At 33.7% G+C, this 26,358-nt stretch overlaps 3 protein-coding genes across 6 annotated transcripts; all 3 read left to right on the top strand.

Annotated features, from left to right (window-relative positions):
- The first annotated feature begins 446 nt into the window (after positions 1 to 446).
- Positions 447 to 985, top strand: LOC129945298 (uncharacterized). The gene is made up of 3 exons (XM_056054954.1): positions 447 to 680; positions 738 to 935; positions 977 to 985. The coding sequence occupies exons 1-3, from the start codon at positions 549 to 551 to the stop codon at positions 983 to 985; spliced, it is 339 nt and encodes a 112-aa protein (XP_055910929.1). The 5' UTR covers positions 447 to 548.
- Positions 941 to 5,711, top strand: LOC129940695 (uncharacterized). Of its 3 annotated transcripts, none has more exons than XM_056049118.1 (6): positions 941 to 1,373; positions 3,944 to 4,070; positions 4,137 to 4,333; positions 4,435 to 4,659; positions 4,876 to 4,990; positions 5,062 to 5,711. In XM_056049118.1, exons 1-6 carry the CDS (start codon positions 996 to 998, stop codon positions 5,178 to 5,180), a joined length of 1,161 nt encoding a protein of 386 aa, XP_055905093.1. In that variant the 5' UTR covers positions 941 to 995; the 3' UTR covers positions 5,181 to 5,711. The 3 variants fall into 3 exon arrangements, with proteins under 3 accessions (XP_055905093.1, XP_055905092.1, XP_055905094.1); XM_056049117.1 differs by having other exon boundaries at positions 3,944 to 4,076; XM_056049119.1 differs by lacking the exon at positions 4,435 to 4,659 and having other exon boundaries at positions 3,944 to 4,076.
- Positions 5,712 to 13,086: 7,375 nt separating this feature from the next.
- Positions 13,087 to 13,828, top strand: LOC129941529 (uncharacterized). 2 transcript variants are annotated; one of them, XM_056050199.1, is made up of 2 exons: positions 13,087 to 13,235; positions 13,321 to 13,828. In XM_056050199.1, exons 1-2 carry the CDS (start codon positions 13,220 to 13,222, stop codon positions 13,593 to 13,595), a joined length of 291 nt encoding a protein of 96 aa, XP_055906174.1. In that variant the 5' UTR covers positions 13,087 to 13,219; the 3' UTR covers positions 13,596 to 13,828. The 2 variants fall into 2 exon arrangements, with proteins under 2 accessions (XP_055906174.1, XP_055906173.1); XM_056050198.1 differs by having other exon boundaries at positions 13,091 to 13,235; positions 13,318 to 13,828.
- Positions 13,829 to 26,358: the final 12,530 nt, after the last annotated feature.

Raw genomic sequence — 26,358 nt, 5'->3', positions numbered from 1 at the left:
ATAATAAAAAGAAATGGTGGTAATTTTCTAAATAATTTGGTTTTATTAAAATCAGCATCGACACTTAGAATCTAACGCAACCGATATGACGTATAAATGCTTCAATGTTCGCTTCCAGTATGCTATTTAAAGCGGACTATTCGCTTTAGACATAAGCCTTAACATAGCTCCACAAAAAAAATCTAGATTTGTAGAATTGCACGTTCTATATAGACCCAAGAAGATGTTTGACACTGACACGAAACGTGCTTTGCGACCTGGTTTCTAGGCCTTTTAGCTCTAGAGTAAATGCGCCCCTGAGTACATGCTTTTTTAACATATATGTAATATATAAAATACATATGTACATGCATTTACTCCATAATTGTTTTGAATAATTGTTTCTTCTTTACAACAAAACAAAAGAGTGATGAATGAACATCTTTGTTGGGTGTGTGCGAAGATGATGTCATAACATTCTTATCTTCGTTTATTTTACATTTTCAAAAAGCAGTATTGGATCATAAATTCAAAAAAGCCAAAAATCTAAAAACATAAACGACTAAAAAATGTTGAATAAATTAAAGAGATCTTTCAAAGCCAAAAAAGATCCTCAACAATTTCTTCAATGTGGAATTGGAGAGAATAAATTCAAAATGATTTTGCTGAATGAACCAAATCCCCAAATTAATGCTCCTGAGGTAAGAGTTTTTTTTATGATTTTGTATTGTGTTGTGTGCAGAACCTAAACTTTATAGGAGAAACCACATTTCCTGCCATCTGGATTCAAACCAATATCTGCATCGACTCCAAAGAGATCTCGAGAATCATTTAAAATTATTGAAGAACCTTCACCAGTATTAAGTCGAGTATCACCAGCACCACGTCTTAAAATGTCACAATTTATTGGTCAGATTCCTCAAAAAAATGCTAGATCATCATTTACGTCATCACCGGCTTCATCGAATAGCTTTGAAAAGCAAAATATTTTAAGGAGTTCCATTAACAATTTTCATATGAAACCTCGTAGGCGGCCGAAGCGTAGTGCTTCCTGTGAATCATGGGATTCTTTTCAAAAGCCGTTAAGACATATTTTGAATAGGACAACAGTTAGAGATTTAAATACCACCGAACAAATCTTAAAATTAATTTTTGACTTTGATGTAAATTCGAAAAATAACGACAGCATCGATGAAGCTTTTCAAACGTTTCAAAACTACATCAAAGTGCAAGCTTTAAGAAAGGCTTCGGAAACCGTTGTTGATTGGAATACGTTGAAACAAACATTCTTGATGGACACCTCTCAGACCGAGGAAAATTATGTTGATAGAAACAGTGATGTTGTGTTATCACCACCGCCACCGCCGGAAACGAAAAGTGCTGGATCATTTGAGGTGAGTATTGCATGATGAAGCAGAATAAGTATAATTTTATATGTAAGTCCCATATGTAGCAAATTGACCCCTGCTCGTATATCATTCAAAAGGTTTAAAAGAATGCAAAAAGTTATATAGTCCAGTCAAAATATGCAACAAATTAATCAAAACTAGAAATATTTGCACATCGATCAAAATGAAAATTGGACAGACGCTAAGGACATCGTTCATGGGCAGGTTTACCAACTATTCTTTGAACATACATTAATTTTGACAAAGACAAGTAGTTAGTTTTAAGTGTCTTATCATTCTCTTAAACAACTGTTCAGGCAGCATTTCTAGGAATCGAACAATTAAGAAGTTGTTTGCATAAAAAACGAAATGAAATCTCGAATTAGAGGAATTGACAAAGCCTTAAAGAGTAATTCCTTGTTTCTAAAAATAATAATGTAGGTAGTTCTCTTATATACATTGCAACAAGCAGACTAAGACTGACCCTTAGACTTAGACTAAGACTAAGACTAAGACTAAGACTAAGACTAAGACTAAGACTAAGACTAAGACTAAGACTAAGACTAAGACTAAGACTAAGACTAAGACTAAGACTAAGACTAAGACTAAGACTAAGACTAAGACTAAGACTAAGACTAAGACTAAGACTAAGACTAAGACTAAGACTAAGACTAAGACTAAGACTAAGACTAAGACTAAGACTAAGACTAAGACTAAGACTAAGACTAAGACTAAGACTAAGACTAAGACTAAGACTAAGACTAAGACTAAGACTAAGACTAAGACTAAGACTAAGACTAAGACTAAGACTAAGACTAAGACTAAGACTAAGACTAAGACTAAGACTAAGACTAAGACTAAGACTAAGACTAAGACTAAGACTAAGACTAAGACTAAGACTAAGACTAAGACTAAGACTAAGACTAAGACTAAGACTAAGACTAAGACTAAGACTAAGACTAAGACTAAGACTAAGACTAAGACTAAGACTAAGACTAAGACTAAGACTAAGACTAAGACTAAGACTAAGACTAAGACTAAGACTAAGACTAAGACTAAGACTAAGACTAAGACTAAGACTAAGACTAAGACTAAGACTAAGACTAAGACTAAGACTAAGACTAAGACTAAGACTAAGACTAAGACTAAGACTAAGACTAAGACTAAGACTAAGACTAAGACTAAGACTAAGACTAAGACTAAGACTAAGACTAAGACTAAGACTAAGACTAAGACTAAGACTAAGACTAAGACTAAGACTAAGACTAAGACTAAGACTAAGACTAAGACTAAGACTAAGACTAAGACTAAGACTAAGACTAAGACTAAGACTAAGACTAAGACTAAGACTAAGACTAAGACTAAGACTAAGACTAAGACTAAGACTAAGACTAAGACTAAGACTAAGACTAAGACTAAGACTAAGACTAAGACTAAGACTAAGACTAAGACTAAGACTAAGACTAAGACTAAGACTAAGACTAAGACTAAGACTAAGACTAAGACTAAGACTAAGACTAAGACTAAGACTAAGACTAAGACTAAGACTAAGACTAAGACTAAGACTAAGACTAAGACTAAGACTAAGACTAAGACTAAGACTAAGACTAAGACTAAGACTAAGACTAAGACTAAGACTAAGACTAAGACTAAGACTAAGACTAAGACTAAGACTAAGACTAAGACTAAGACTAAGACTAAGACTAAGACTAAGACTAAGACTAAGACTAAGACTAAGACTAAGACTAAGACTAAGACTAAGACTAAGACTAAGACTAAGACTAAGACTAAGACTAAGACTAAGACTAAGACTAAGACTAAGACTAAGACTAAGACTAAGACTAAGACTAAGACTAAGACTAAGACTAAGACTAAGACTAAGACTAAGACTAAGACTAAGACTAAGACTAAGACTAAGACTAAGACTAAGACTAAGACTAAGACTAAGACTAAGACTAAGACTAAGACTAAGACTAAGACTAAGACTAAGACTAAGACTAAGACTAAGACTAAGACTAAGACTAAGACTAAGACTAAGACTAAGACTAAGACTAAGACTAAGACTAAGACTAAGACTAAGACTAAGACTAAGACTAAGACTAAGACTAAGACTAAGACTAAGACTAAGACTAAGACTAAGACTAAGACTAAGACTAAGACTAAGACTAAGACTAAGACTAAGACTAAGACTAAGACTAAGACTAAGACTAAGACTAAGACTAAGACTAAGACTAAGACTAAGACTAAGACTAAGACTAAGACTAAGACTAAGACTAAGACTAAGACTAAGACTAAGACTAAGACTAAGACTAAGACTAAGACTAAGACTAAGACTAAGACTAAGACTAAGACTAAGACTAAGACTAAGACTAAGACTAAGACTAAGACTAAGACTAAGACTAAGACTAAGACTAAGACTAAGACTAAGACTAAGACTAAGACTAAGACTAAGACTAAGACTAAGACTAAGACTAAGACCAAGATTTTAGTCGTAATTATGATACACATTAATTTGTTTGTTTTATTTCAATTTATTTTAAAATTAAATAAGTAAAACAATTAATATCCTTTTAAAGGTTTTGGCCACATCACATTCTTCTAAGTCTCTTATTACACCTACTCCGTTTAATTGTGAAATGAAATCTATGGCAAATCACATGGAACCAACAACAACAACTGTTGATGGGAGTGTAGAACCTATTGGTTTGTGTATGTTCAAATATTGGAAATGCATAATATCAAAATTCATAATTTTATTCATTTACACAGTTGGTGATTCTAATTTAACCGAAAATAATATCAGCATCAACTCTGTTTTGGATTTTAATTCTTCCTCATCAACTGAAACTAACGATGATTTGAGTATATTTAATAATGTTGACCCCATCAAAAGTAATGATTTATTAATGTTTTCAAAGAATTTGGAATCATTTAAGAAAAGATGTGAAGTGCGCAAACTTAAGACGGTAAACTTAAAAAATTATATATTTTTTGAAATTATAGAACTTACTACATACAGTCTTTTAATATATTCTGGGAATCTGATGCAACTCTATTTTCGAAACAGAAAAAACCAAAAAAGTCGTTTTTCAGATCTAAAAAAACTAATTTCAAAAGAACAGCTTCTCCCTTTTTGAACAACGAAACCTTTTTGAAACTAAAGAATTTAAGCAAGAATAGCAGACGTTCTTGTGGTTCAAGAACGAGTCAATTTGAAGAAGATTTTCAAATGAGTAAATTTGAAGAGGATTTCCAACAATTTCTAAAAACTTCCATACAACAAAAAAATAAGGTATTAGAAGAGGTTTGCCAAAATTAATGCAAAGATTGAATTCGCCGTCATTTTGTTAATATAAATTTTGAAGTGTTGATAAGCAATACCAAATTTTTAATCATCCAAAACTGTCAACTTAACATTTTTATGTTTTTAAAATTTCCAACGTTTAATAACAAAAATGACGTCAAAATCATTTAATTTTTTTATTTATTTTATTTTTTTATTCTATAGGTTCCCAAAATACAACTTTTTACACAAGCTAAACCTTCTTCAAACAATTTAGAAAAACTAATTTCAAATGATATCATAACAAGAGAAAATGTTAAACCTCAGCCAAGAACTTCATGTAAGCTTTACAATGTTTTTAATTATAACTTAAAGCACTTTCTGTTTAAAATAAATTTCAAAACTTACCAGTTATAGAGTCATTTGAAACTGATAACATCTTGGAGTGGTTTGAGCAGTACAACAAAAAAGCCGAACAAACGGTTGATGATTCCAATTTGTTTTTGAGAATATCAATTGATAGTTCATAATAAGACAGAAGTATTTGATAAATGAAGAACTACTTACCAACAAAATCAAGAAATACAACTTTTTCCTTATACTTATTAATTTCGAATAAAAATGATTGAAGAAAGAAGTATTATGAGCCTATAGGCGACTTGATCAAATGACGACCTCTGGGGGTAATCATGATAAAAACTGGATGATTTATTTAAGTAAATAAGATAATTGCCATTTTGAAATCATGATGACCATTGCATAACAACTTTATTTCCACTTGACTTAAATCAGATGAAATTCAAAAAGAAGATTGTTTAAGTAGAAAACTATTGGATGTGGTGATCAAATAATGAAAGTAAGAAGCTTGTTCTAAATTTGTTTATCTTTGGTTAATTTTATATGCAGGTCATCTTTGAATAATTTTTTGTATTATTTTGCTTTTTTTTTTTAAATAAGAAAAGACTTTATTTAATTTAATTAACATTTTCAATATAATACATATTGGTTTTTTAAAACTGTGAACATTAAGTGATTTCCAATAAAAAAATGATTAAACTGTATATTTTTTTTTAATATCGTAATTCGTCTAGAATTTCAGAGAAAATTTGTTTCTGTTAACTATAAAATAATGGTTACAGTTGGGTTCATGGTCATTCAAAATAAGATGTCCAGATTCTCTTTTTAATCTATTAAACTCTTAATGTTTTTGGCCTCTGATATTATTATGCACGAATTGAAAAAAAAAAGAAATTTAAAAAATACCATTTTCCAAAACAGCTGACAACGTTTGCTTATCACTCCAAGAATCTCAAAGACTAATAATATACTACCGAAATGTAAAGCGTGACTTGTGGACTTTCAATTGCAACTGAAGAATCAAGCCCTAAATAAGACTCCTACCAAAACTTTTGGTGCAACCAAAAAAATAGGGTTCAATTCCAAATCAATCTTAATACTTCCCTTCAAAGTTATCAGCAATATAACCTGAGTCAGTTAGAAGACATCATGCCTCTTATCCGAAAACGTTGTGCAGCATTAGGAAAATACTAGAAAGCTTTATAGTGGTTTGATCTAGAGTGTAAAAAGGGCAGAAAATTATCATTTGAAAGGAGCTTATTGTCGCTGAAGCGATGATCTCAAACACCTATTATAAGGTTCCCAAAAAAAATAAAAATACTTTGAGACAGAAGCTAGACTGTTATCAAATTGTATGAACTCGAAAGACTTCTGGAATTTGGTGAAAAATTTGAATGCTAAAACCTTTAAAATCCAAAACAACTGACAACGTTTGCTTACCATTCTAATAAGAAATCGTCTAAGCCTTCGATAAAAAGAGCGAATAGGCTTGGGCTCACCGTACAACCTTGTCTAACGCCTGATTCCGTTCTGAACCATTCCGACCTTCCTGCACCATTTCAAACTGCTGCTTTAGTATCCATATATAAGCTTTGCATGACTCTTTCAAACTTTAACGTAATTCCCATACCAAAGAGCTTACAGAAAAGACCTTGTCTATTCACCGTGCCAAATGCAGACTTTGAAATCTACGAAAAGCACCTATAACTTTTTCCTTCTTCTTATAAATGAATCCGCAATGCTTTTCAAAACAAAGATATGATCGATTGTTGAGTAACCGGATCTAAACCCTGCCTGAAATTCTTTCAACAGCTCGTTTTTATCAATCCATTTACTAAGCCATGTTTGCAGAATGGCTCTAAATATTTTATAACACAAAATTAAAAAAGATATTCCTCCATAGTTCGACATTCCTTTTTTATGGATCGGAAAATGCTTGGTGTGCTAAATTCGTGAGTAGTCATGGCTGTTTCCAACACCTGGTTGTAAACTGTAGTAAAATTGCTTATTAACTCACCGGTTCCATACTCAAAAAATTCCGCTGGTATCCCATTGAAGCCTGCCGCTTTTCCAACCCTCATTTTTTTTTATTGCTGCATCTACTTCTTCGTTGGTTATATCTGTGTCCAAAACTTCATTATAAATACCCGAGTGCGTAAAATTAAAGTTTTTCCTTCATGAATTGGGTTTAGCAAATTTTTAAAATGTTCTGCCAAAAGCATGGGGCTCGACTTGGGATGGATTTTAAAGGTTCTACCATTCAAATTTTTCACCAAATTCCAAAAGTCCTTCGAGTTCATAGTATTTTGATTTTTTTGGGAACACAAGGTCTTTTGGATAAGATTTGTTCATGATCTCTTCTAACTGACTCAGATTATATTACTGATAACTTTGAAGGGAAGTGTTAAGATTGGTTTGGTATTGAACTCTATTTTTTTGGTGTCACCTTAGTTTTGGTAGGAGTCTTATAAGGTTTGATTCCCCAGTTGTCATTGAAAGCCCACAACACAAGTCACAAGTAATGGAAGTGATCCGAAAAGGGGACATTTTTAAATTTAAACTCAATTATTTGGTCGTTCCAATTACCAATAATAATAATTGGCTTAAACAAAATATGCCAATTTGTGTTTAAATAAAGATTCCATTTTAATGAATCAGTTAATAAATATTTTCAATACCAAAATTTTCCTTGTTAATTCAGTTAATGAAAACACAAAATCTGACAGTTTTTATATAATTTTGTGTAAACATAATAAAATTATTTGTGATAATGAGTAATCCATTGTTATAAACTATAATAAGATGTTAAATATTAAGTATAAAATTTCATAACTAGCGTTAGTATTAACGTTTTCAAATAAATGACAAAGTCGCTTTAAATAAAATGTTTTAAAAATAAAGTGTGAATTCATAAACGCAATTGTTCAAAGTCAATTGTTCACAAACGAAAATGTTTTCGTCCCCTTTCACCTCAACTGTTCATTTTTGCAACGACGCATAAACTGATGCGCAAAAACTAAACAAAAAAGCCTCAAGCCTAAGAAAGTGATTAGTTATTGACGCTCGCCGTTGATTTATTTGGAAGTAAGAAGAAGGTAAACCAAAGTAAGAAATTTAAGGGGGTATTCTGGTCTAGAAATAAAAAAAATCGATTTTTTTTTCTTTTCATATTTTCATAGTTTAACTATTTAAGAATATGTCTACGAGAGGATTTTCCCAAATTCAAACTATTTTCGGAGAAATAAGTATTTTGCTGAGCAGCCATCTAAATCGGTTGCGCTGCAACTAATAGAACAAAAGACATAATGGGGTACTTTAAACGCGTTTTTCTCAGAACTGTCTTTTTGAATCTGATACCCACGATTTCTCAGGTTCTGCCGAACCGATTTACTTGAAATTTTAAGAGATTCTTCTTTAGGGACTTGTCTACGTCCGGAACTACGGCCATCCCCAAATTTTCATTTTTAATATTTTTAACAAATCGAAGAATGTTCAAAAAAATGGTAAATTTTTTATATTTTTCTTTAGACAGCCGCCATTTTGTAAAAAGAAATGTTTGTAACTTTTCCGTAGTTCCAGACATTGCGACATTATTGTAGATTAATAATCTTTTTTAGTTTTTGATTTCAGATTTCTAGGAGAGTTAAAATCGTGGGTATGGTCACGCACCAAATTTTTGAGACGCACCACTCCATGAACTGATAACTAACGGAATTTTGATTTTTTTTTTACTTTTTTATTTTTTTTGTATGCTTCTAACGTGAATAAATAATGTATAAAAAAATGTATGGTAAAATTGTTGCTTGCTTTTTTCTACAGCACTTCAAAAATTACCTAAAATTCATGTCTCTAGACCAGAATACCCCCTTAATAGCAAATATTTATTGATGCTGAATCACTTCACAAAAATTTTAAGCTTGTGAATTTACGCTTTATTTTCCTTTTTATTGGATGCAGAGATAATGTCACTAACTTCTATAGGTGTTGCATTTCCTTTGAACCGGGTAGGTTTCAAAGGCCTATCAAAAACCCAACCACAATCTTGCGGTCTTAAATTGACGCAGCATGTATCAGTTGCATGTAGCCACATAGAGCTTACGAAAAATCTGCGTACAATTCTTTCTTGGAGCGATATCCAGTGTAGACATCATATTGAAGTCAATAAAAGGACAGTAAATTCGTGGATGTAATTCATTTTTTCATTGATAAAAACATCTACTGCATCATTTAAAGACGCAAATATTTTCCGTATATCTTTCCTTTTGACAAATATTTTGAAGGGCTTTACTTTGCCTTTGCTATTAAATGCAGCCTTGTATTCACATCCCTAAATGCGTGGAAAGCTAGGTGATCGAGACATAGGGTCGTATGCAAAAAGATGAGATCAAACTCTTTACTCACTCTTTTGAGAACTTTCTTAAGGTTGTATGCAAAAAAAAAATTACTGACCGAGTTAGATCTCACTTGGTGAGTTCAATCTCAGAGGGATGAGATCGATCTCAAAACGAAAGCTAGCCATGAGATTGTGCTCGTTTTCATATGCAAAAAGCTGAGTAAACACTTGGTTACATGAGATCGCTCTCACAAATTGTTAAGCATGGATCAAGAATTGGATTATATTCCAACATACTGTGGAAGAAATGCTAGAAGCGCAAAGGTTATGGAGCTCGAAGTACGAGTTTCCTTATGCAATTGGTGCTTTAGATTGCACTCATGTCCAAATAAGGAAACCTTTGATCTATCATGAGGAGTACATTAACCGTAAGGGATACTACTCCATTAATGTTCAAGCTTCATGCAATGCAGAAGAAAATTTTACAAGTGTTGAAGTTTGCTGGCCAGGATCCGTACACTCCCCGTATTTTGAAAAACTCTTTCCTATACATTCTTTTGTACATAGAATGCTTGAAAATTTTTACCTGGTATTTTATTCATCGTTGGATTAGGTTCTGCGTCAATTAAAATTAGTAATTCTTTTTATCAGTCTTTTAGAATTGTTTTTTTATTTCCTGTTTTGTTGACATCTATTTTATTTTTTAAACGGGACTTCATATTTGCCACTTTTTTGGTTATTTGTTTGTCGTTGATGTCAATTCCAAATTGGCTTTTATAAGATCTAATTATTTTGAAAATGGCATCACTCTTTTTCTCCTTATGAATAGACAACTGTGATTTTTCCAACAAAATTTTATTGTTTTTAAGTTCCTTAACTAAAAACTTATTAAAATTTTCCGATTCACTATTGATGCATATATCATTTTCACTTTCAGACGACATTTTTTTTTCACTCGCCTTACATGAAGAAGAATCATAATTAAGCAACGAAAAGAGCTTTGAGATCGATCTCAATTTCAAAGAGTAATAGCTGTTGAGCTTGAACTCGTTTTTTGCATACAAAACTGAGTCTGAGTTCCGCCCTGCTCGATCGATCTCTAAAAGATGATGCTAAAAGATGATAAAGTTCTCAGAGTCAGAGCTGACGAGCTTGAACTCGTATGTGAGATCGATCGAGCAGACTCGGACAGATCTGACTCAGTGATATAAGAACGATCTCAAAGCTCTTTGTATCCACTTTGACTGGTTAAAACAGTAGTTTCTGTGCGGTCAGAAAATGAAATGTAATTATAAACAATAATGCTGACCATCTTAGTGAATTTCTAGTAACTGAAACTAAATAAAGTTTAACTGGAGAAGTCGCAGTTACCAGTTTTAAAGGCGAGAACATAAGTGAAAAAAAAATTACTAAAAAAGTGTAAAATATGAAGTCCCTCTCAAAAAGGAAAATAGATTAAAAAAACTAAAAATAAGAAAATAATTCTTAAGGACTGGAAAAAAGAATTGCTTATTTTGATGCTTGTAAATTTTGCATCCGCGTTGCCTGTACATTTATTGAGTAGTATCCTTTGCGGTTGACGTACTCCTCCTCGTGGTGAAAGAGTGGTTTCCTTATGGACATATGTGTACAATCCAGAGCACCAATGGCTGCTCCATAACCTTTGTGCTTCTCCTATTTCTTGAGAAGTTTGCAAGAATATGATCCAATCAGTTGCCACAGCTTGCAATTTTTGTTGTAACTTGTTTTACCACCCTTGATATCGCGGAAAAATCCTCATTTTTTCTTGATGAGTCAAAGCACCACCGCGTGTTTCCAGGGTTGAGCCCAAAAACTCATCTGTCAATAATTGCACACCTATCAAACTAAATCTATACAATTTTCGAAAACCTTTACCAATTGGACATTTTTAAAAGCACGATTTGTATACAAATTATTCAGAAACTCGTCCTTTTTGATAGTTGTTTATCAACTGATATCGATCTCATGCAATCGAACGTTTGCCCATCTTTTTGCATATCAAAACTAGAACTTCCTCACATAGAGCTTTCGTCGAGAGATAAATCTGAACACTTTGAGTTCGAACTCTTAGCTTGAGGTCGATCTCGGTCTCTGTACTTTTTTTTGCATACCACTCTATGGAAGTTCTCAGAAAAGTGAGTAAAGAGCTTAAACTCATCTTTTTGCATATGACCCATAGTGTAGGCTTTAATTTTAACGCCATCTTAGTGCAGTTTACACATTAAATATAATTTCTTTTATTTTTGTTTGATAATGAACCTGCCAATTGGTAAGTAATATTTTTAAAAAAAACGGTATAGTTTGCACTTACCAATTTATTTGAACTAGGTGGTGCTTTCGATATGTGAAACATAATCCGCATATCTTCGCGCTGGCATAAGTATTAAATTATATCTTTCTTTAAAACCCTATACTGTTGGAAAGAGAATTCAATATTCTTTCATTTAACACCAAGACCGAATTCATAGCACATGGGAACAAAATTCTACACTTCAAATCAAATAGGGTGGCGCAACAGTCCGTTGTGAACCAGGGCCTAGTGGCTTACAACTCTCAACCATTCCTGTGTGCGAGTACTGTTGTCAGGAATGGAAGGGACCTACAATAAATTATAAATAAATTAAGGTGGCACAGGCAGGGGTTGAACCCAAGACCCCTTGCATGACAGTCCAACGCACTTTTTTTTTTCTTCAAATTCATTTTTATTTATTCAATCTTAAACCTATCTTAAAGCTAGACAAAAATTTATAAAACTAGCCTAATTATCCATAACTTACAACTAACTTAATGGTCCCATACGGACACTCTAAGTTAAACTAAGTCCAACGCACTAACCATCATGCCACGGGTACTACAAATTCTACACTTACCAAAGACTTAATAATGCAGGGAACCCTGGGTTATGTCAACTTTTGTTTAGGCAACCGTTTGCTATCAGGCGGATATTTGGAAGCAAAACAAAAATCGACTCAATTACGTAAGATCCTCCTTTCAACCTATCTCTCCCTTTCCTAGTGCTCACAGACAGTGAGTAGGCGCTTATTATAAAAAAAAATAAGAGATCAAAGTGTTAAAATTAAAAATACAGGAAACCCTAGGATAGGAAAACTTTTGGTAAAGAAACTCTATACTGTTAGACACACAATTTAATATAGTTTTTCATTTAAACGAAAACCGACTTCATATCACATAGGTACATTTTCTACACTTACCAAAGACTTAACATTTCAAATGCAGGTAACCCTAGGTTATGCTCGGTTTTGGTAAGTCAACACTTTATTGTTCGAACCAGAGTCAAATAACCTTTCATTTGACACTTAAATCAAATAAACTACACATGAGGGTATATTTACTAAGCAGACCTACCTCTTAAAGCCAGGCAACCTCCAAATAGGGCCAGGAATAAGTAGGCAACCCTAGACTTTTTTCATCTTTGGGACTTTAATCATATTATCCGATTTTTGTAAATAACAGACTAGGGTCAATATTTGCACCTTAGGGCCAAGCGCAATTCCAATTGATATCTTTGATAAAATATTAGTTATTAGCAAATAACAGATGAGGGTAGATATTCCTTAAAGTCTTTAAGGGTTTATGTGTATTAATAAAAAAAATTATCAACTTTTCATATTTATTGTGAACTAAGAAACAATACATCTTAGGGCATCATTGTGAGCGACTCAAAAAATTATTGATTCGATTCCTGCGCAATGGATGTTGATGTTGCATTTCACTCCCAGTTTCAAATTTAAGAAATAGATTTATCATATTAAAGAAAGAATAAAGTTGTGGTATTGGAGTTTTTGCATCCTAGAAAATTAATTTAATTTTTAAAAAACATACATAGCTATAAATAAAATGTCTGAATCTGCAGGTGTGCTTAAGGAGTAATCTTTTGTTTTACAAAATATTATCAATAAATATTAATATAAAGACCAAAATTTATATTATTCCAGAAGATATCAATTCAGAATCCGTAGAAGTCCTTCGTGAACGTCTTAGTTCCATGAAACGACTAATGGCAGAACGAAATAGTCAACAATCCTCGCCAGCTAGTACCGAAGAAATTTGGTCCAGAACTCGTCGCACTTCGACTGGAATAATTGATGGAAATTTTCTTAGTGTAGCCTTTGGAGGTGCTTTGCTAGTGATTGTCACTGTTTCGGTTTATGCATTCTATAATTTATACAATGCGATTTTAAAGAAATTTCCTTCACATCACGAAGAACTATAAAATTATATTTTTGTTTAATTTTTATATTTTTCGGTAATCGAAATAAATTAATATTCCAAAATAGTTTGCTCTGAATCAAGCAATTTAATTTGATTTGTATTAAATTGTGTAAATTATTTACTTCGGTTAATATCATTATCTTTGTAATAGAGAAAAATATAAACATGTCTGTGTTCTTGTAATTTTTTTAAAGACGTAATTTTTTTAATAAAAGTTGTTAAAAGCTCAATCAAGATGCCAAGTTATGTCTTCTAAGAGTAGCTTTGGATACAAAAATTATCATTTTTTTATTTTAAGAGTTTCGCATTAAATGGGTTGTTGTTTATCACAAAATTTAAAAGAAGGCGTGGTAGGTAGTTGGTGAATTTCTCATAAACAAATATATTTGATATTGCAAGAAATCTTAAGGAACTATAACTTACAATTCCCAGCCATTCCTGAGTTTCCAGTGAAAGTAATTGCAGTAGTTCAAGGGGTCCTTCACTTTCTTGTGAAAATAGGAAATCTGCTTTAAAAAAGTTTTTACCAAAAGCAGCGACCATGAATAAATAATTAACTTTAAATTAAGCATAGTCTTCTAATTTACGAAATCACAATTAGCCGTCTGCAAGGTCGACAAGATAAAGGGGTATGCTCATTTTCGGCCCGGAGTGTACACCAATGAATTTGGTATCAAATTAAAGGTTGTTTTAAGCCGGATTTATCTGCAAAAATATTTTGTCGATAACTTATGGGAGATCCGAGATATTTGAGATTGAAGTTCGAAATGCTAATATCTTTGAATATAGAAAAGCTAGGAAAATCAAAAAGATATTAAAATAAAGGTGTTAAAAATATCTTTCAAATGAAACTAAAATTACATTTCTATGATTTATATATTTTGAGTTACTTTTAATCAAACCTTTGAATAACAGCATTTTTTAGGCAAACCTTTGTTTGACACCTTTATTTTAATACCTTTTTGATTTTCTTAGCTTTTCTATATCCAAAGATATTAGCATTTATGTCGAAAAAGTGCTGATTTTTAATGGTTGGACATTTCGAACTTCAATCTCAAATATCTCGGATCTCCCATGAGTTATCGGAAAAATATTTTTGCAGATATATCCGGCTTAGAACAACCTTTAATTTGATACCAAATTCATTGGTGTACACTCCGGGCCGGATGTCCCTTATAAAATGAGCAATCCCCTTTAATGTCATAATAAAGCTTTTAATGGTTGCATTAAAAATCAAGAATTGTTTAACAAAGAAAAACAAAAAACATATCTGTATATACATCTAATATATAAAAAATTCCTGTCACAGTGTTAGTTGCCATACTCCTACGAAACGGCTTAACCAAATTCAATGAAATTTTGCATATATATTCGGTAGTTCTGAGAATAGGTTTTTATCTATTTTTTATATTCCTCAGTGCTATGGTTTAATTGCATCAACATCGTAGACGATGAAACGATCTTACGATAGTATTCAGTGACGCTTTGTAGAATGAAGCATTGATTGCTATTGAGGATCTTTGCATTGTCATTGCCAACTTAACACTCAGAGTGCAGATAAAGAACCATTTATGACCACATTATGCTCGCAGTTTCGGCACGACAAGATGGATTCTTTTTTTGGATGCAAAAGTTGGAACTGGCAAAACATTCATTATTTCGCTAATCCTTGCTAAAATAAGATCAAATAATTTTTTCGCATTGGCTGTTGCATCTTCTGGGATTGCGGCAACTTTATTGGATGGAGGCAGAACAGCTCATTCAGTACTTAAACTGGCCAATAACCCAGACGCGGTGTGCAATATAAAAAGCAGTCATCAATGGCCAAAGTGATGAATGCACTATGGCACACAAACATTCGCTTGAGGCGTTGAACAGGACATTGAAAGATATAAAAACAACGACAGACTTTTTAGCAGCACTCTTTTCAGATGATTTCAGATTAATACTTCCCTTTATTCCACGTTTAACGTACGCTGATAAGATCAACGCTTGCTTAAAATCATCGCCACTGTGGCGTAATGTTGAAAAAAAATACTACTGAATGTAAGTATGTTCAAGTGCTTCAAGATCCATCCGCTAAAACATTCTCAAAACAACTGTTTGAAATAGGAGACAGAAAAGTTACTGATTCACAAGATTAGCAGCAAAAATGTAGATATGAACGAATTAAATCCCAAGATACAACATTTGTTACCAGAAGACTTGGTGTCATACAAATATTGATACAGTTTGTGAAGCTCTAAATTATGCAACTGAGTTTTAGAACTTATTGGATTTACCAGGCATGCCACAGCATAATATACAACTGAAGGTTGGATCTCCGGTAATTTTGCTTCGTAATTTGAACTCACCACGGTTGTGCAACGGCAGTAGTAATTACAAAATTAATGACAAATTTTATCGAAGCCGAAGTGAAAATATATTATTTTTTTAAAAATATGAAAATGAAATTTTTATTATTATTTTTTTAAAATCATGAAATGAAAATAAAAATAAATCAGCATAAGTGTTCTTATATGCGTTTCGCCCCGAGGTAATGGTTGGGCTCATCAGAAGATGACCATTACACCTTGTCTTGACGCATATTTTCTCGAAAAAATCGAAATTCCATATAATATGAGCTACATAGAGCTACTGTGAATTATATGGTTGCTACAAGTCTTCAGAGAAGATAAATTGTAGCTATTTTTATTTCCTTGCTATGGAACTTTTACAGATGAAATGTTTGAATGTTAACAGTCGAATTTTTTGTTCCTGAACACCATTACATCGGGCGAAACGCATATAAGAACACCTATGCTGGTTTATTTTTATTTTATTTTTATTTCATGATTTTAAAAATAAAAATTTCATTTTCATGATTTTAAATCATATTTTTTAAAAATTATTGGTGTTCAGGAACAAACAATTCGACTGTTAACAGTCAAACATTTCATCTACAAAATATATTATTACCGCGAATCCTTTTTATACGCACAAATGTGCAAATTCAATACAAAAGCCTTCAATTTCCAATTAGATTGGCATTTTTAATGACTATCACGGCCAAACGATGTTTGTCGGCGGCTTAAATTTGAGCAATTCATGTTTTTCACACGGAAAATTAAACGTGTTTGTATTAACGAAAGATGGAATCATAAAAAATATTGTTTACTCTGTTGCATTAAGGAATTGATATTATATAATTTAAAAAAAATAATTTTATTAATTAAAAAAAATTTGTTGGTGATTTGTTATTTTAATATTTTGTTACCGTTTACAGTGTTTTATATCTCTCCCACTTATAAACCACATCCTTACACAACTAAAATAAGTTATTTACTGCGAGCAAAATATTCATTAGACATTTTTTATATGACAAAGCAACGTTTGTCGGGTCAGCTAGTTATGTATAATTTAAAACCAAGATAAATTTTAATTTCTATGTATTTTCAGAAGCTTCCGCAGATTATTCTTTTCCGGTAAGTTTTAGCCACTGTGCAGTAAATATAGAGTTTTTCCACCTTCATCTCATTTAAAAGTCTTAATTAGATCCAAGGAAGGCTCTCCTACTTTCTGCTAGCAGACGGCATTTTCCTTAGAAGTGTTAAACATCGTCTCTTTCCCTTCGGTTACATAAACTGCATTGCCCGGGTCGATCCTCCCTATGCGGTATATAGTTCAGATGCAGGAGCTCCCCTCGAAGTCTCAGCATCATTAAAATAACCTTCACACTGCGATGACTTGGTACGGAGCATGCACCAACTCATCTGCAAAATATGGTCGGAAGAAAGCATGCCCGATGAGTGGAATCTCAGCATAGTGTGCCCGATACATAAGAAAGGAGACCCTCTAAACTGCGCCAACTACAGAGGCATCAGTCTCCTTAACATTGCGTATAAGATCCTCTCTGCCGTATTATGTGAACGTCTGAAGCCATTCGTTAACAACCTGATTGGTCCTTATCAGTGTGGCTTCAGACCAGGAAAGTCCACTATCGACCAAATATTCACACTACGGCAGATCTTGGAAAAAACCCAGGAGCTTCAAATCGATACCCACCATCTCTTTATCGATTTTAAAGCCGTGTATGACAGCATCTATAGGGAAGAGCTCTACCGTGCAATGTCTAGTTTTGGCATCCATGTCAAACTTATCCGTTTGTGCAGAATGACGATAGAGAATGCACGCTGCCCTATCAAGGTCGGAAAAGATCTTACCGATGCATTTGATGTCAAAAAAGGTTTTAGACAAGGCGATGCACTGTCATGCGACTTCTTCAACATCGTTCTGGAAAGAATTGTGCAAAACTCAACCGTCAACACTAGAGGCACAATCTTCCAAAAATTCATCCAATTACTCGGATACGCAGATGATATTGACATAATTGGAAGATCAAAGCGTGATGTCAGTGGAGCGTTTTTGAGCATTGCGACGGAAGCAAAGAAGATGGGTTTAGTGGTCAATGAGGGCAAGACCAAGTATATGCTGTCATCAAAAAAGGACACTGAACGACGACGTCTTGGACAAAACGTCACCATGGACAGCAATAACTTTGAGGTAGTTAAGAACTTTGTCTACCTAGGCACCGCTATTAATGCAGACAACGACACCAGCGCTGAAATCAAACGAAGAATAACTGTTGCAAATCGCTGCTTCTTTGGACTTAGAAGGCAATTGAGAAGTGAAGTCCTCTCTCGAGCATGTAAAATCACTGTGCCTTACCAATAATCAAATTTAGTGACGACTTAAATATTTAAGTGGACTCTAAATAATGAACCATACCAATAATCAATTTAATAGTCAGCTTAACGCTAAACGTCACTCTAAATTTTAGAGTAGAGAAACGCGTGTTTAACTTCGTGATTAAGGTTTAACGTCATGTTTGTGCTGTCATTCTGGCAGTTGGCAGGAAAAGAAATTTTTCGTATGTTTCTTTAATCTGCTGCAAATTTATTTTTGGCTGTGACCGTGAGCTCATAAAAATTAGCAATCAAAATAAACAAATAGATTAATTTCTTTTTATTTAAATATATAAGTAACATTTCAATTTATTTCAGAGTAAATTGTTATTCCAATGGCAATAAAGCAAAGTCGGGTCCGTTAACGGACACCAGCAATGAAGGAGTTGCTGGTTGAAGCAGTAAAGCCGTTTTCTATGACAGTGGAGAGTAAACTCAAGGATGGAAAAACACTCAAAGCTAAATTTGAAGCTTGACAGAGCATTCAGGAAATGCTAAATGCCACTGGCTATTGCCTTAAAAACGCAAGCCAGGAGCAAAATAAGTTTAGTCGGTTTCAGAAGGAAACTGGTGAACACCCCCCAAAGAACATTGAAATATCTGCAATGTTGTCAGTGGACTTCCAATTAGATAATGCGAGATTTGATACCGATGCAATTCACTCATATGTCTGTTTGGCAACAAATGTAGTAGATAATGTAATAGAGCAGCGTTTAGTTAAAGACGTGTTTAATTTGGTTATTGGTTAACACACAAATAAACTCGTCTCTAAAGTTTAACGTGGCGTTTATCTAAACGCTTGTTTAGGCAATAATTATTGGTAAGGCCCACTATCTATAAGACACTCATCATCCCGGTTCTCATTTATGGCGCTGAGGCCTGGACCCTGTCAAAGAAAGATGAGAGCGTCTTAGGATGCTTCGAGAGAAAAATTCTTCGGGTGATTTTTGGTCCCATACGCATAGATGGAGAATGGAGGAGAAGATATAACGACGAACTGTACGGGCTGTACAGCGACACTGACCTAGTTAGCAGAATTAAAGTCCAACGGCTTAGATGGGTAGGTCATGTAGAGCGCGACTCAGGTGGCGCACGCAGGTGGGAGAGGACCTCAACCAACTTGGCGTGCGAAACTGGAGACAGCTAGCTAGGGACCGAGCTGGCTGGAGACGTTTGTTGGTTGAGGCCCAGGTCCGCCCCGGACTGTAGCGCCACCTTAAGTAAGTAAGTACTGTTCTCATCTCTAAAATAGTTATTTGGATCAAGGTTATGACAAAGATGTTTATAAATTAATCTATGAGTTGAATTTGAAGCGTCTTCTATACAGTGACTACGGAGGTTTTCACCAACCCTTGCATTATATTTATACAATTTAATCCTGCTATCATCAACGCTACCGAAATCCAGATCCAGTGACATTTCACACCACAAAGCTAGCACGTGCCATTCTGCGTACCAACTAATTCCTTGATTGGTTGCATAGAGGGCTGCTTTCTTTGATAACCTTCCATTGTGCATTTGCAGAACTTTGATCATGTACATATAGTGGTAGTCTATATTTAGTTTTAAGGTTTGAATAAAAAGCGGCGATATTACAGTTTCCAGCAAAACTATGTAATTTGGTGTGTTGTATAGGAGGTGAAATATTCTTTTAATAAAGAATGTTAGCAGTTTTTCCAAACTTTAGTATTGTGGTGCGTAAAGCATAATAGATCTAGACGCTGCTTTAAACACACGAAATTTGCTACTATGTGCTATGTTCTTGTTTGAGAAACACTTCGCTCAGAAAGTACCGATTGCACTTTTTGCTTTCATAAGTTTTTTACTAAGATGTCTTTCCATACTTAGATTCTTTGTAAAGCACACTCCTAGGTAATTGAATTCTCTCACCACCTCAATCAAGTTCGAATCGTAGCTCCATTTTTCATTTGAGCAATTTCTTCCACCTCCGTTCTGGAATATCATTATTTTAGGTTTACTTAAATTGACCCTAAGATTCCACGTTACACAGTTCCTACGGAACTGGTTTATCATTGGTTACAGTGATTGGAGTGAATTAGAAAACAGCACAATGTCATCGGCATAGAATATCGCTTTGATCGTTGTCCTGGCGAATTCCACTCCTCCACCAATATTGTCGGTAAGGTCGTTCCCAAAGAACGCAAATAAAAGAGGACTCAACGAACACCCCTGCCGGACGCCTGTTTCAGTCTAAAACCATTTAGAGATTTGCTCTTCATTCCAAACCGAGGCTATAGTATCATTGATTAAGAATTCGAAAGATTTGATAAAAGCGTTATAAAGTTAAGTTTTATTTGTATATGAAAAAATCGTTATAGTGTTTAAGTTTTAGTTGTATAATGAAAAAATGTTACCAATTAGGGCTTGCTTGAAAGATTTGTTCAGGCCCGCCGCGGCGGTGGTCAAACATTAAGATGGAAAGATTAAAAATTGTACTCGTATATGGCAAATCATCCAAATCAAATGCATTACAATATTATTGGCCTTACATGAGGATTAAGAGAATTACAATTTGTTTGCTTCAAGCAGGGTTTTCTAACAATGATGATATTAAAAATAGTTAAAATGGAATGAAATTAATAAAATTAATTAATGATTTGAATTTAAATTTAGTTTGATTAATCCTGAACGTTCAAAAAACTATTCCATTATAATTGTCTGGGTTTTGAGTACTTCCTTTTTTGTGGATAGGAAAGATTAAGGTTTTCTTAAACCCTACTGGTATAGATCCACTATCCAAAATATGGTTAAACTCCGAAGTAATTTTATTTATCAGCTCATTGGTGCCGTACTTCTAAAATTCAACTGGAATTCCGTCGGAACCCGTATCTTTTCCATCCTGTACATTTTTTAAAGTATTTAAAACTTCTGCAGTAGTTATTATCGAATATTGGTGCTTGCCGGATAAGCCGATATTATGCAATTTGCAATAGCACTCACGCCAGAATTGATTGCCCGACTTAGCAAAAGGTTAAGGTTTCTATGATTGCGAGTATTTCTGTGCAGGAGTTTACAAGTGCGATCTTTTAAAAACTTGTGTATAGAATATACAAAAGAGTGTTGAAAATAAGTGTTTTAATTTAATTTTAAACAAATATGTGCTACGGAAAGTCTTTGACAGCTGTACATAAAGATCAAAAATAGATGATTCAAGGATTTAGGACTCTCAGGATGTGAAATAGCAAGGAGTAGACTAAATAGAAGCAAGAAAGTTATAATCAATCAACTTGCTGATTCACAAAAATATGGGAAAAACGAAAAAGGTTACAAAGCTGAAAAACAACAACATTCAAAAATGGATTAATTCTGCGGTTTGACTCCAGAATAATGAACGGGAACAACTATAAACGTTTGCTGATCTCTGCCTGGGATTTTATAAAAAGACAATGCCCTTATCATCATCATCAGACGTAGCTACCATATCAACCGGACTTCGACAATAACGTTTGGTCATGGCTATCTCGTAAATATATGAAGGTGGCAGACAATTTGAAGACTAGGACACCTTAATTGAAGCTTTTTGTGATTCCTGATCTCAAATTGCCTGTGATTATTTAAAAAAAAAACTAAATGTTTCTATTCAAAAACAGACATAATCATCAAGTATGTACGTTATAAACAAATGTTATAAAACAATAGGATGTAAATATTTCAATTACTCTTTTCGTTTTTTTTTTATGAAATTTTGTATTTGGCCTCATTCCTGTGACGCATTTTTGTATGCCCTTTTTAAGAAGTTTTTTATTTTGTTGATCTTGGGGAAACACTCGTTTCCAATATACCCTTTAATTGTATAACTTTTAATGCGTAGCTATCCACATGTACGGGGGTTCAAAACTTTCACCGGCTATAGAAACCGAAAATCAATTCAAAAATGTATGGCATTATCCTAGTAGTTGGCAGTATAAAGTGAACAACAAGTGCTATCCAATATGTGGGGTGATTTTTTAAAGAGTATTTGTGAGGTCCCTTTCTGAACTAATCATAGCTCAACAGCTATTTGTAACTATCCTCCTATTGCTAAATTGTCTGTTATTTCAAAACTGCTAGGATCTATTGTTTGTGATGCTCTTCCTTTAATTCTTCTATTTTCTGTGATAACTAACATGGATTTATAAAAATAAAATCTACTGTAAAGAACTAGTTAAATGTACAGCATTTTGTGTTGATACTTGAAAAACAATAAGTTGACTGTGTAATTACAGATTTTACCAAAGCATTTGACAAACTTAGCCATAAAATACTTTTAAGTGAATTAACAAATTCCTAGCTTCAATATCATCTCACCCTACTGATAGACATTATAGTTTTATATTTAAAAATTGACATTTCTAATTCGTTTATTGTTAATTCTGGTGTACTGCAAGGTAGCCACCTTAGTCCGTTGTTATTTGTTTTGTTTATAAACGACTTCTCCCCTATCATAAAACCAAAATCGATGACATTAATATACTTAATATATTTCGAACAGTAAATTCCTTAACAGACTGCGAATTATTACAAGAGGATCTACTTTGACTATGGGATTGGTACAATACAAATAGCTTAATGTTAAGTATTGGCTAGGGTAGAAAAATAAGTTGACTATGAATATATGTTTGATTCTTCGAACATAGAAACACTCTCTAACTTCTCAGACCTATGTAGGTAACATTTTGAACTGAAAATTTACTTTTACTGATATTTACAAAAAGCTAATAGAACTTTAGGCTTTATAAAAAGATGTGGAAGGGAATTTTAAGATGCCTTATATCTTTTACCTAAGCTTCTAACTTGCCGAATTGTAGATGCTGAGTAGGGTAAATGATTTTCGAAAAATCTTCTCCAGATAAGTCCTGAAACAAAAGGACGCTTTTTAACCTGACACTCTTTCACTAATTTCCTCCGCTCCCACAGATGAATAGCAAACAAGCCATCCATTATTTCCAACAACGCCTCATACGTCCTTCCAGTACTCCAGAATAGTATAGGTACTTAAACGGTTTGATTTTTTTACTCTCTTTCTCCTTCTCTTGTTTCTTTCCTAAAATCCCAATTAGATTGGGACAGTCAGTCTGGCTGAGCACCAGCTCAATCACTAATGGACTATACGGATGTCCGAATCAACAAATCTTATCTGAATATACGAATTTCTGTGCAGATGGACCCTCCTTTCCCCGTTACTATTGGTATTAGAATTGATTTTTTTTCTCGTTGTGTTGATGGTAAGTTGGAAACATCAAGATCGGCCTGCAGTGCAGTCGTCTGCTGCTTGTCCTGTTTCCGTTCGAGGTAATAGAACGGTGGGTTATTTTCATCAATAAAGAGTCTCTTGTTCCTCTAGCGCAGACCAAAGGTTACGTCTGAATTCTAAGAACATCATCCTTAGGTTGTACAAAAAAACGAAGTGCGTGCTCCAACACTCCATCAAATCCATCGTTCGAGGACTAGAGACTCAATAATACTACTTGCTGTATGCATCAGCTTAAAAAGAACCCAAATCTGGTACCGATCAAAGCATTTTCCTAAGGAAGGAATGGAAGTGCAAAACAAAGAAATCTTCGTTGGATGCTTTTATACAAAGCATGTAAAGATGCGGGTCACGTAAGGGTTAGAAAATTCTTTGGACCATCTTTCAACAAAACCCAAAACACAGTAGGCCTTATGAATTACTTCGCCAATGTGAAGTAGAAATTTCAATTCACGGTCACATAAAAGCCCGAGTTTTTAGTAATTGTTATATTATCATTGGCAGTTTCTTTAATAAAGGACAAGGAGGATGGATACATTTCAGACTTTTTTTTCCGATTAACGAACTGAAAGAAGGATTTGGGAACGTTGATAAGGTTAGTTTGAGTTTATGTAAATATTCCTGATAAGGGAAATTGTATAGATCGTTGAAATGAAGATAAGCAATAAGGTACTTTGAGTAGTCAATCGGACATTGAGAGCATAGGAATATTTCCCACAGCTTGTTCTTTTGGTTAGACAGGGATCGAATTCAACGATTATACCAACTCTACATCGGTAGGAAGGGACATGCAGTGAAATTAAATATTGTATTTCATTGTTAAAGAGGCAACATACATATCTTCAAGATAAAATGGAACTCTGGTAATATAATCGCTAATTTGGGAAAATTGGACTTTATGAAAATAATACGAAATAAAGGTGTGAAGTGGGAGTAACTTTTAGGTACGAGTTATTGTAGGACGTTAGTAGCAAGGGGCTATCAATAGCTTAAAGTATTTGGAAGCAGAGAGTGACTGATGTGATGAGTTACCTGGGTTAAGTTACCTTAACTTATAAGGTCAAGTTGATCTACAAAAAGATGTTCTTTTGCCGAGGAGGGATAACAAGTGTAATTTGATTCGTGGTCTGAAACTGTCTCTTTAAGGCGTAGAAGGTTGAAATCCCCAAAAATTAACAATATGTAGAAGCACATACTTTAAACAGATGTTTAAAGAAGTTTTATTTTAACTAAACAAAAAGTCAACTCCTCTGCAAGGAGAGCCAATGGTATACTGATCAGCATCACGATACACATTAAAAGAAAAGGGAAACATCTCTACGCTACTGATACTAGGGATCTGATTAGTTTTAGTCAAAGCGCTGACATCAAAAGGAAGCGAATGTGATTGGGCAGGTTCAGTTCAGGCCAACATAAGGGAATTTCATTCTTTGAACGTTCATTTCGGCAAAGGCAACTAGTTAGTTTCTCAAGCGTCGTGAATTTCAAATTCAGAACTTTACTTCGCAAACCTCTACGAAACGATTTGTATTTTGTATTGTAAGGAAATATTTGTTATTTCTTTTCAAAATTGACAAGGAACCCTTTTACAGAAAGCATTAAATGAAGATGTGCAGAAAAGAAATAAATAATAGGATAACAAAGTACAGCTTTTAGTTGAATAAAAAAACATGATCAACTGTCATTTTTCCAACTTTCCATTAAAGTTGTCTTAATTCGAAGGTAATTTGTTGGCAGTTGGCCAATCAGATACTATAAACTTGCCTAACTTTCAAGTCCCTTATGTCGTCTGAACCTGCCCATTGTCTTAAGACTTGGTCGAATTTAGACCGGAGAACTCTTACATTTTGATAAAAGATAGTTAGAGAGAGTTGTTGACTTGTTTGGAAGGAGTTTTGATTAGGAACGAAAAAACGGTTGTGATCATTTCTGTTGAGTTGCCTATGATTCGCTTGGATTGTTAGTATTAACGCCGGATGGACAATATCCATATCATCCTCTACTTTTCATTGTACACAATTAGCATTTTAGTAAACGCGGTAAGTCCAATTATTGTTCAAATTGTTTATCTTATAAAAAATCCAGGTTTTCTACCTCTAAGTCTGAACACAATATGACATAAAATCAAAAGTCGATATCTTTCAGGTATTGCCGATTTGCTTTTCAAAATACCTCCATAAAATACAATACAATCTTTTAAAATAGTTTAGTTTTTTTTTTTAATTTCTTTCAGTTATAGTTATGTGCTGCACCACTAAACCATTTTGTGGAATGGAATGAGTTACTAAAAACGCAACTAAGTGCCTAAGTTTTTTCTAACGATGCAAGATTTTTTCCCCGTCTGATCTGATTATAATTAACGAAGCTTTAATTGATCCGAAACTAGAGTATAATTGTAATATTTGGGCTGCTTCAATAACGTACTTGAGTCTTTTGAATAGGATTGAAAAGAAGGTCTAAAAATTATAGGCTATCGTTTTCTTTCTAAGACATTTGCTACGCTTTAACACTGTCGCAAGGTTTCATGCCTTTCATTGTTTGATCCTTATTTTCATAATTTTGAATGCTCTAGTGAAATAATCAGATGCAGTTCTCCCCTTAAAGGATTCAACCGTAATACCCGTACTTCTGACAATGCGCATCAGTTGACCCTAGAGGGAAATTCCGGAAATTCTGTTAAGCGCTGGGATCATTAATATTCACACTACAAAAATGTAGAATGCTTTACTAGGTTCAATATTTCCATTCCATGAGCAGACATTCAAAACTAATGTGCATCGGTATCTCCT

The sequence above is a fragment of the Eupeodes corollae genome, chromosome 1, assembly GCF_945859685.1.
Source record: "Eupeodes corollae chromosome 1, idEupCoro1.1, whole genome shotgun sequence".
Classification (NCBI taxonomy): domain Eukaryota; kingdom Metazoa; phylum Arthropoda; class Insecta; order Diptera; family Syrphidae; genus Eupeodes; species Eupeodes corollae.
Note: the sequence above shows the minus strand (reverse complement) of the source record. Positions and strands in the feature narration are given on the sequence as shown.

Excerpts from the sequence above, each read along its gene's own strand:
- LOC129945298 (XM_056054954.1), top strand. The coding sequence starts at position 549 with ATGTTGAATAAATTAAAGAGATCTTTCAAAGCCAAAAAAGATCCTCAA. Across the intron at positions 681-737 it reads CCCAAATTAATGCTCCTGAG|GAGAAACCACATTTCCTGCC; the intron begins GTAAGAGTTTTT and ends TAAACTTTATAG.
- LOC129940695 (XM_056049117.1), top strand. The coding sequence starts at position 996 with ATGAAACCTCGTAGGCGGCCGAAGCGTAGTGCTTCCTGTGAATCATGG. Across the intron at positions 4,077-4,136 it reads TGTAGAACCTATTGGTTTGT|TTGGTGATTCTAATTTAACC; the intron begins GTATGTTCAAAT and ends TCATTTACACAG. Across the intron at positions 4,991-5,061 it reads ACCTCAGCCAAGAACTTCAT|TTATAGAGTCATTTGAAACT; the intron begins GTAAGCTTTACA and ends AAAACTTACCAG.